The sequence below is a fragment of the Taurulus bubalis genome (genome assembly GCF_910589615.1).
Source record: "Taurulus bubalis genome assembly, chromosome: 5".
Taxonomy (NCBI): domain Eukaryota; kingdom Metazoa; phylum Chordata; class Actinopteri; order Perciformes; family Cottidae; genus Taurulus; species Taurulus bubalis.
Window position 1 is genome coordinate 5309814 of NC_136593.1, and position 11961 is coordinate 5321774.

General features: G+C 41.2%; 1 protein-coding gene across 1 annotated transcript; it reads right to left on the reverse strand.

The window, feature by feature from the left end:
- Positions 1–2956: 2956 nt before the first annotated feature.
- st3gal8 (ST3 beta-galactoside alpha-2,3-sialyltransferase 8) lies at positions 2957–8049 on the reverse strand (the record flags this gene model as incomplete). The annotated part of the gene is made up of 8 exons (XM_079218549.1): positions 2957–3595; positions 4141–4260; positions 4970–5015; positions 5957–6136; positions 6223–6416; positions 7355–7493; positions 7579–7702; positions 7899–8049. The coding sequence occupies 8 exons, from the start codon at positions 8047–8049 to the stop codon at positions 3428–3430; spliced, it is 1122 nt and encodes a 373-aa protein (XP_079074675.1). The 3' UTR covers positions 2957–3427.
- Positions 8050–11961: the final 3912 nt, after the last annotated feature.

Genomic DNA, 11961 nt, shown 5'->3' on the forward strand with positions numbered 1-11961 from the left:
TGAACATACTTCATGATTGGTTGATTTCATTTTTTAATCTGCAACTTCCTGCATTCCTAACGGAAATTATCTCTACATTTCCAGACTGCAGGGAATCTAATAAGCACAACTTTGGATTCATACTCACGTAACACTTGATTTTGTTCTTCTTCAGTGTGAAGAAGTAAATCATTTTTACTCCAACACGTTCATCTGGATGTTGAGTCCAGCTGCCGCCTAACGCTCTTCATCAAGAGGATCATTTCAGTTTACCAGCAGGAAGTGTTTTTTCTGGAGAAGCCAACAAAGTGTAACATCTCAGCCAAAGAAACTATACAAACAATTTCTGATTCTGTTGACTCAGCAGTTTAAAGAGACCATTGGACTTGTTCCAGACAAACCGGGTTAGACTCTAAACTGCAGCCGCGATAACGCCAGAGCAACAGCCTCCAGATGATAATTCAGCATTTATGATTATTTATAGAGGAGATGGTCTGCTCCAAACTAAGTGCTTGTTGGACCGTCTAAAGCTCCCTTTCCAACAGCTGCATCCAATCCTTTTTGCCACCATAAAGACGATTTGTTGGACGGAGCTCAGGGAGGCGCTGGGATGCAGCCAGGAGGAGTCAACGACGACAGGCTTTTCAATCTGTTCGACAGCCATTATGGATTCATATCTGACGCTGTTCCAACAAGATGGTTTGAAGCAGACAGAGCGATTTCACACTGGAAAGTTGGTCTGAATCTGGAATAAAAGCGTCAAAATGTGGTAGTCTGCTCAGTTAAAACACAATTGCAACTAGTAATCCCACCGGAAACCTCGACCACATTTGTGGCATTTTTAGCAAGAAAAACAAGCGAGATAAGAGATCAGAACAGTAAACGACCAATAAACTAGGTGTCATACTTGTATTTTGGGTTTCTATTCGAACATGTTGCAAAAAACACTTCTCATACTGTCCGTCTGAATATACCAGTATTCCGTCTCTTTAAGGCCCCCTCCCGTGCAGCCGGGCACTCAGTGTGTGTGTGTGTGTGTGTGTGTGAGCTGTACAGAGTTTAGTGGCACTTCTACCGGTGACTGTATAGTAATGACGTCAAGACCTCCCTGAAGTCATGATGGCTCGTTTAAAAAAAGGCACAGTTTTCTTTTTATTTCTCTGTGGATTGACTGTTTTGATGCTTTCACAGTATTTATATTTCTTTAAAAAGCAACAAAGGAGATGTAAATCTCCCTTTCTACAAACGTGGGAATTTAGTTGTACTCTTTGTGCAAAGTTAATCTCAAACTGAATTTGCAGTGAGATCGTAGCTGCGTTCAGTCGGTAGCTGTTACCGGCACAAACACGTCATTAATGTACAAAAAGGCTGCTTACTTAGTGCAACAGGTCAAACAGCTGAAGAAAAGGTCACTTATTGCATTGCAGGATAGCGCCGACAAAATCAGAAACGAAAGTGTGCGATATCTTTCTTCAAAATTTAACATTTGGCTCCAAATAAATATCTATTTTAATTCACCACAAAATATTCCTAATGACGAAAATGAGATGAAAACCATTTAAAAATTTAAAAAAAAAGCCGAAATGCATAAAAAAAAATTAAAAAAAAACGTAATTGTGGGAAAGATGGTTGAATGAACTAATTATTGTTTTAACGTGTCCTAAAAGATGAACTACCATGAGGGTACGCGCTGACAACATTCACCGACACGCCGATATGTTTCTCCTCCAAAGTCGCCATCGCGTAAAGCAAAAAGCCCGGCTGAAAGAAACCATAGAAGTGGTCTCAGACGGACCACCGAACTCAGATTCAGACTCATCTTTCTCAGTGTGAACGGAGCCACAGACATTCAGACGACTGTGATCGACAATCAGCGAACGCTGTCGTACATTCACAGTACAGCCGGCTCCTGAACAGGAAACAGGAAGTCCAGCAGACAGCTGACCGACTGCTCAGTCTCTCTTCATTCAAGTTGTTATTTTTGGTCGGACTTACATTGCACTACATTATCCGTTCATCCATGCAACACACACACACACACACAGACACACACACACACACACACACACATGCTGGTGGTGTTACTGATTGTTTGTCCTTGTTCATTTTTGTTAAATAAATCTTTAGTTCAAAGTCGTGCAGGGTCTCCTTCGCTCCCATCAGCTGTGACTCAGAGTCACGTCACGACCTTCCATGAAGTTCAACAGTCTGCAGCAGCGAATCCCATCTCAAGTTCTTCTCGTAGAGTTGAACTTTTACCGCTACTAGTGCTGAAAAACCAATACACACAATACAACAATCGCCCCTGCTGCAAACCTGCAGACTGATGAATCCTCATGGACCGCATGTAGAAACTCAAACGAACCTCGAACAGGATCCTCCAGCTCGATATACGGTCGAGACAGAATTGGCTCACGTTCCAAAAATGTAGACGTGAGAGAAATGTATAAGACATCGTCCCTTAAACCGGTTCAACTCCGTCAGGGCAAAGACCGTCTTACAGATCAGGACGGTTAGCGTTAAGTGTCCGTTAGAATAAATGAAGGGATTATAAATGATATACGATATAAAATGTCTTGTAAGGTGGTTGGACAAGAGAAGCAACAAAGTGGCCTCTTTATGCCATTTTCTTCTTCAGGGCAAAGTGCTTTCATAGTTTAAAAAAGAGGTTATACCTGTATGTCTATAAATTCAATAGAAAATATTTAAAAAGTCTGTGGTTGTGTCCCGCTTTGAACCAAAAATGTTGTGGTAAATCCTTTCAGTCGCAGACGGTCTTGTCTGTTTAAATAGTGGAGGGTCCCGAAAAAAACACATCTGTATGTTCAAGTGGAGCCGGAATTCATTTAAACCAGCAGGAGTTTACTCAGGAAGGATATCCAAGCTCCGCCCACCAGGTGGAGGTGCTCGGTTTAGCTCCTCCCACCCCTCAAAAGGCCCCACCCACAGGTAATTAAGGAGGGTAAAAGTGTCGCTGCCCAACAGCGTCTTCAGTCCGCTGTGGCTGGATGTCTGACTTAAGGCAGATAGGATGATTTTTTTTTTTTTTTTTTTACACAGGTCTGATTTCCCCAAAACAAGCTGGCAGTTGTACGCGATCCACTGCTGGCCAATCAACCAGACTCAGCTGGATACCAGTAGAGATGTAGCCGGTTCTTGGTCTCAACAATTAAGTGGTGAATGATCTGCTGGTCAGTAAGTAGGTCAGTTCATCAGTCAGCAGGTCTGTTAATCAGTTCGGAGGTCTATCGGTCAGTAAGGATAGTAAGCACGTCAGTACGTCTATAAGTGGGTCAGTCCTTCTGTCTGTGGTTCACAATGTCTGTAGGGTCAGTCCATCGTCAGCAGGTCTGTCTTTGGGCCGGCATGCTGGTCTATATGTGGCTCCGCCCATCAGTAGATCATCATCGCCGTCGGCCTGTTGGGGGTCAGCGGGCCAGTGGTTGCGTCACAGGTGCAGACTGATTTTGCCCTCCTTGGCGAGCTGGTGGATGATCTGCGTCTCGAAGTCGGCGCTGTGGACTCCGGTCTTCCTGAAGGCTCCGGCATAGCGGTTCTCCTCCCAGTAGTGGTGCCAGTTCCCCTGCTGGTCGGCGCCGTAACCGAACACCGACACCTGAACGCAGACAGGAAGTGATGCAGTGACGTACCGCAAGACGCCACTGGGCCAGAATGTGACCACAAGGCCCTGATCGGGTTCAAATTATACTTCGCACTGCACCTTTAAATATAGCTCAAAACCACTGAAGAGCTCGCAGTTTAAAAGGATCCATGTGGCAGTGGATGACTTAATGAGACCAAGGATTACCCCAAGATTATAACATTTATTACAAGAAACACTTTCACAGGATATTAAATTACAGGACGTCCATCACATCTGAAAGGTTAAAACCAATATATATCTAATATACTTAGATACGATAAAGTGACGTGTGCAGACTTTCATTTCTATTCTCACGATGATGCATTCAAGAGCAAAAACTCTCCCTCTCCGTGGTGCATTCAGGGGCAGTCTCCCTAAATGTCCCTAAATGCACCAGCAGAGTGAGTTTGTTCAACAGTGTCGTTTGCTCCCTGCTGTATTTTATTCATTAATTACGGAAAAATGAAGTATGCTGGTGTCGGAGATGAAGACACAGGCTCCGCCCCTTTCCCACCTACCTGGTCACAGGTGTGCAGAGCGAAGATGATGGCCAGCATGCCAGTGGACGGGTAGCGACCGTGACCCTCTGTCCATCGGTCGTTAGCGTACTTAAAGAACACCGGGTTCACCACCAGGACCTGCACACACATAATGCAATTCCATTTTCAATTCAGTTTATTTTGTATAGCCCAAAATCACAAAATAGCCTCGGAGGGCTTTAAAGTCTGTACACATCCCTGTCCCAGGACCTCACATCGGATCAGGAAAAACGCCCAAAAAAACAGGAAAAAAGAGGATAGCGTTACCATGGATGTTCCACGTGTTCATGTCCATCGGCTCTCAAGTGTTTAAGTAAACATGTGGTTTATTATTATATGCCTGCAGTTTGATTTCACGATTATAAATTCATAATCTGAAAACGGCTGAAGTGACAGAAAAAAAATATTGTGGAAGATAATCAGATTTATTTAACTGAAGCACTATATTTTTCTATTATTTAAATAATTTGGGTTTTGACTATATTTTTTTAAGGAAAGAAAGATCATTTGTAAAACAATAACTGTGTTGAGGATATTTGCAGGTAAAAAAATCCGGATTTTTTACTTTTTATGATCCTGCAGAATCATGTAAAATGAAGCTTTTGTCTCGCTGTTGATTTATTTGGATGTTTCAGACATTGTACCCTTAAGACATCAAACCTCGTCAAAGTGACTCATTACACCTTTAAATGAATCAATGACGACACATTTAAACCAGAACTGAAACTAGAGACTCGACTGAGGGAAAATGGAGGCAGAGAGTTATAAACACAAGTAAACAGAGAACATGATGAAGCGTTTATTTTACCTTGTCTTTATCCGCCTCCACTCGGTCTTTAACCCTCATGTAGGTCCTGAACACACAGAAATAATAACAGCTCATAATATAGTTCAAGCTTTGTTTGTTTCTCTTTATAAATAAATATATATATATATATATATATATATATATATATATATATATATATATATATATATATATATATATATATATATATATATATATATATATATATATATATATATATATGAACAAAAAGGTTCCCGTTTTGTCCTGCCTGATGTAAACATTGAACTTGTTAGTATTCAGGCATATTGTTAGTATATAGAACATATACTATATAAAACATATATTGTTTTTGTATTTTACCTGAATAAACTGTCCAGTTCTATTTCTGTAGCAGATTAGTATTTTAATGCAACAATACACAACAGGTTTTCTATCTGGTTCAAATTCATATAGTATATTTTTAAATACACATTTATGTAACACATATTTGTGTTCATAGTAACATACAACATTTATGTACACTATATATTTTGTATACGTGTCTTAGACTTGTAGTACTTTTTTCTATATGTATATTCCCTATGACCTTTAAAAACATTCTCTCAATAATTGCTACAATATGACTTTTTTACCTATATATATATATATATATATATATATATCATATAAAATATTGCTGAGTCTGATGCTTCATATGTATATTTCAACATTTCTTATGTTCTTAATGTATATTTCAATATATAAATAATATAAAAAAGATGTAATGCTCACACATTATCTAGTATTATCTATCTTTTGGCCTTGTCTGATTTGCTAGATTTTACATATAGTTTTGCTAATGTTTTGGGGGTTTTGAATATACAGTATTAACTAAACTATCATTATAACCTTCATTAAAGTGCAGGTCTGTTGCATTAGGCCGCATTAGTTTATTAGAAACACCTCACTGAGCGCATTCCTCCCTCTACTCGCTTGACTTTGAGTACATTAGTGTGTATTGTATACATCTTGACTTGTCCGGTGGACAGCGCGCTGGTCAGCCACTCCAGGTCTCTGAGTTTGAACGGCAGCAGGACGAGGCTGACGTCGCGAGCCACGTCCACCGCGCTCTCCGGGTACAGGAAGTGATGCGTGGTCCGATTCCCAACATCTTTCTGAAACCCTTCAGTCACCGCCTTGTTCATCCTGTGGAGGAGAAAGACACGAATGAGGAAGAGGAAGAGGATGAGGAGTAACATGTGTGTGTGTGTGTGTGGACAGTAAACACGCACCGGATTACAGAGTCATGGGAGTCGATCAGCTTGCCGTTTCCCGACTGTCGCAGGTTGCCGGAGTTGCCGACCACCGCGCAACTTCGGCAAGTGGAGGGGAGGGGCCTGAAGTCCACAGTGGGCGGGGAAATGACCTTGAACATCTCTGACATCACGTCCTCTAGAGACTGGCCGTTACCGGACTGCTGAAGACTCTGTGGAGAAATGGAGCATAGCACATTATTTTGGAATACAGCGTAATTAAGTAGAGATCCATTAAAATACACTTTCCAACAGCCTGGGGAGAAAAACTATATATTTTTTATTTTAAGTTGTAAATGTTTCATACAAACAGTATAACTTCAGCTCTGGATGTTCTTTTTGTTTTACGTCGCAGAGCATAAAGTCTACCGAGGACCAAACTGATGATGTTAGCAGCATTTCCCCCTCTGCCCCTTTAATCTACTAATGGTTCCTGCAGCAGGACGTAATCTATAAATGCAGGAAAAGAACTCAGACATTTGGCTCTTCATCCAGACAGCTGACAGTTACAAAACCAAATTTAAGACTTTTAACATTTCTATTTTCTGACAGACAGATTTTCATCAATGGCCTTGATTTACAGAAACACATTAGATGACCATCACGCAGGATATAACATTTTTTATCTTTTGTCTTCTAATAAAAATATGTGTGATTCAGCTGATTTAACAATTCAAGCTGTCACATTAATTAAATCCTGACAAGTCACTTCCAGTGTGTATCGGGGCTCTGACTACAAAACACCATGTTACTAAAGAAAGCAAAAAAATACAAATCTTTATTTACTAACCCTTGGTAAAACATATTTTGGCGTGGCCGGTGGGGAGCGTATGGCATAAAAAAATAATGTTATATAGTATGTCGTAAAAAAGTAATTTTGCCATTCCATTAAAACATTTAAAAAGTCAGAGTATAGGTTTTTATAAAAAAGTTATGGCAAAGTATGTAAAAGAAAAAGCCGTAGTCAATAAAATACTGTCTCATAAAAGAATGAGAAATCCTAAAAGAGCATGTTATCAAAAACAATCATAAAAAAAAGGTAATTTCCACTTTGATAGGAACCATAGTAACATTATTATAAATTGTAAAATTCTTGCTCTTTGTTCCTTACCAGCCACCATCTGAGCGCCTCGGGGTCAAAGTTGTTGTTGGCGTCTTGGAGGACCGGCTGCTGTTTGGGGTCGTAGCGTCGGCTGAACCAGTCCGACTTCCCCAAGTCAGAAATACACGACTCGGCACAACCACACGACCTGAAAGAGGACGACACAGAGGAGTGACACGTGGACGGAAGAGGGGAATCACCGGAAACGGAGCCCACGACTTCCTGGAAGTTACCGCAGGTCGTGCTGGGAGTTCTCCTCGGGCTTCTCCTTGGCTTCTGGTTTGGTGGTGCGGGGAGGAGGAGGCGTCCTGGGAGGCTCAGGGGTCAGGTCAGCAGGGGGCGCCGTGGCTTCAACTACTGCAAACCCAAACTGAGCGTCAGAGAACACTGCATCATGGGAGCTCTGCTAACACAATTAGCATCTACATGAATCAATCCCAACACTGTAATGCTGCTTTTCTGCTAGTACAAGAATAAGAACAATTCAAAAAGTTTCGTCACACGTTTGGTTTGAGATCTTTTGACCCCAGTGATGACGACGTCAGCTCCTCACCTGTCTCCCTGCCAGTGGGCGTGGCCCGGCTGATGGGCGGGGCTAAAGACAGAGGCAGGAAGTGCCTCTTCTGGATGCTCTGACTGGCGAGCATGAGGAAGAGGATGGCTGCGATCACCACGCCAACGCACATCTTCCTCCTCAACAACATGGCTGGACGGATGACGAGCGGCAGGAGGACGGGCGCGTTGTTGTTGTTGTTGTTGTTGTTGTGGAGCTGTCAATCAAACGTTCAGCCTGCTATGTGAGCATGTTTGGACTGTGCCATCTGTTGTCATCTGGACATCTTGGCCCGTTCCGACGTCTCTTCGCTCCGCTTCATCTCCATGAAGCCTGAACCACTTCGCTGCTGTCCGATTGGTGGAGACGGAGATTCTGGTCACACCTGGTTCAGGCAGAGAGAAACAGCGTCATCAGCGTCATCAACAATACGTGGAAACTACATTTGTTTGCTTAAAATAAATTATTCGCATTGTAAGACGTAACATGAATAGATTTGTGTGAAATCTGTAGCTGCAGACTTTTGGTGCTAGTTTACCTCCAAACTCTTGGGCACATAACAAAGTAATAACAAACTAGTTATAGCAAACATTATCCAAACTATTTATAATAAACCAAATGACAAATTAATTATCTATATCAGACTATTTGACACATTTATTATCCTTAAAGAAATATAACCATGACTTAGTATCCATAAAAACTGAATGCAATACACTGCTTTCTACCTTGAATAACACAGGAAGAGGAAGGGAGAGGTCAAGCATTTAACTTTTGCCAGTTAATGGCGTCCCCCTCTTCCTCTTCCTCTTCCTCCCACAGCCCACCTCCCCTCTCCTCCTGCAGGAATGTTTCCCTGCAGACAAACTCGCTCTCTGAATACCAATCAGATCTGGATTCAGTTCAGCTTCTCCCGTTTCAGCTCTCGCTCTCCTCCTGTCTGCTTCAATGTCTCTCGCTCACAGTGTGTGTGTGTGTGTGTGTGTGTGCGTGTGTGTGTGTGTGTGCAGTCCTAATCAGCTGACCAATGTGTTTGTGTGTGTTTCTTATTTACTCTGTTGTGTAACTGATATTTATTTCATAATGCATGTTGTAACGGCTTCATGCGCACGCACACACACACACACACACACACACACACAGCTAATAGCCTTACTTTCCCTTTAACTAGCAGCTCTAAAGCTCCTTTCAAACCTGCACATTGTTGCATAAATGTGATGTCATTTGACGAGGTTGGACCCGCAGCATTTCTGCAACACTTTAAAACGACCCCAAGTGTGAACATTGAACGCATCACTTTCATAAACCGTACAGCAAACAGAGGGGAGTTCAATTTCAGGAAATGACGGCGTTTCTGGTGTTGTTACAGATCTCACTCTGATAAGTAGTTTTTGGGGAAATACACGTCATCACTTTATTGCCCAAGAGCTACATGAGAGAACAAGACTGTCATATATTTCAGTTCAATAACAGCACCGATTAAAGTTCAACAATTAGCATGTTATATCTTGTTTGTTGATCTTGAAAAGTCAACAGAAGTTGCTCCAGTTCGTCCTGAGGGACACATGAATGACGCCATCGCCATCCAAACAGCAACACCACGAGTGTGTCGAGTTCTGAGGACTCATTTTATATTTTGATGCAGATTAATTTTCACCTTGGGTGATTTAACATTTGTGGTCTTTTTTGTTAGCTTACCGCTAAGACCCTAATATCTAACAATCTAATTATATGCAGCTCTTTAAATCATCATATTAATATAAAGTCAAGCAAGATACAACACGATTCTCTTAACAACAGTAAACGACAATGAAGGCTTTTCTCATGTGAAAATATGTTTTTGCACATGAGTTTGTGTGTCAGATGTTTCATCCAATCACCTGCCACGTATTTTTTTTAATGCGCTTTCCCTTCAGACGGTTCTCAGTTTAAGATTTCTCTTTTCGATTGGGACAAAAGAGGTATAAAAAAAAAAGGAAGAAATCAAAACCCCGCTGACAACCATCACCTAATACACCTCTGTCTAAGTGGCAAAAATGATTGTGTGAGGAACAGGTTCAACTTAACTGAAAGTACTGAAAATCCGATCCCACCTCTACAGCTACTGTAACTGTGATATGGAGCAACAAGACCAGAGCAGACGAGTCCGGACAGATTCTGACGGCTGAACACCGACACATACGTGTTCCCGTTACCTACGGTGTATCCTCCCCAAGCGGGAAAGTTCAATGCTCTCTGAAGAAAAGATGGAACAATTATCTGACAGTTAACTAAACTCCTGCATAGACGAGACCTGAGCTGGTACAAAGGGCTTCAACACTGAAGCAAGTCAGAACTAAGTGACCGGCAGTGTTTGGTTTGGCTGTGAAAGTCCAAACAGAACACAGGGACACATGGATCGATATCTCTGTTGAAAATTCATGGACTGAAGTCCGTAACTCAAGGATTCAGATAACACCCTACATCGGCAGCGTATAGCTGAATATTCATGTGTTCATCCATGCAGGTGGCTTGAAGGAAGGTTTAAAATATGGAGGACGGCTAGTCTGATTCATATATTCTGGTGTACACGTTACGTTCAGTGTTTCCTTGTTTATTAAACTGATTTTTATTTTCTTTGAGCTAAGCTGTAACACCGGGAACGTCATCAGCCCAACGCCCAGACGTGTTCTCCGTTTTTTATTTAGTTATTTACAGTTTTCAGTTCAAGCTGCTTCTTTCACGAGGCGTCACCATATGATTCTACTGTGCAATATATTATAAATAACATCGTGTATGTTTGACAGGGTGACAGAGATGTTGTCAGATCATCCCTGTGACCTCTTGTTGGACGGTACATGGCCCCAGGAGTAACTAAGACACAATAATGATCATTTGAATTGTATGCCACTGATATAATGATACTATAAAAGCATACAATGAATGTACACCCTTTTAAAAAGCAACAGACCTTCATTTCTTCTCTTCAAATTGTAAAAAAGAAAGAAAGAAAGATAAACAAAATGGACTCTCAGGCTATAAAAATGCACTTAAATAGCATGAAACATTTGGCACATGGGTATAAAGGGAGTTAAAAGAACAGTTAATGGGACTGCCGAGGACTTTAAAGCTCAGGTGGACATGAATCATGAGAACAAAGGATAAACAATCGTGTCAGGATATACGTAGTTCTTTGAAAAAGAACGACTGTCCCTGTGCCATTTCGCTTCTTTGCGTCAGAATAGTTTTTTTGTGTTTTTTTGTTGTTTTCCACAGGTGGTCGACCGCTTTTATTGCTGCAACCACCTTTTTGAAAAAGTTGGCGTTTGCGAAACCAGAATTGAGATGCATTTTCCAAATGTGCTGTAATAAAATCGGCAAATCCTACATGTCTTAATCAAGATATAATCCATTAGAAATAGATTTATTTGCAATATCTAAAGGGAATATGTTTGTTTTTACATGAACCATGTCAAGTTTGGAATATTGGAATAATCACACATGGAATAATATCAGAATATTAAGTGTTTGTAGACGCAGTCAGTGTCAATCTGAACGGCGTCAGAGAGACGAGGAGTTTAGGGACAGAGGAGGTTTATCTGTCTGCTGAGTGTGTGTGTTATTTCAGGGTTAGGAGGAGGAGGGGAGGTTAAAGGTCACATGGTATCCTGTACAGAGAAAGCCATGGACCAAAGACTCCCTTCTTCCTCTCTCTTTTTCTCCGTGACGTCTGACCTCTGTGTTGACACCAGAATGGAAACCAGCTGCTCCGCTGATGGGAGTACAGCAACGAGCTGGAAAAAAACACCGACACCACAGAAGAAGAATGGTGTGAATTCTCACACCATCTGCCTCGGTGACGAAGATCTTATTTTTATCAACTTACTTAGTTTTATCTGTTCACACAGTGTGTTAGTTTAATGATTCTTCCTTTGCCTTGAGTGGAGACAAAGAAGCATGGGAACGGATAACTTGTAACAAAAGTTCCTTGTCTTTAAAATTCTCTCATTCACTATATTTAAATTCAAAAGCGGTTTAATAAAACATATTAAAAGGCTCAGTTTGATCAAATAACATAAAACAT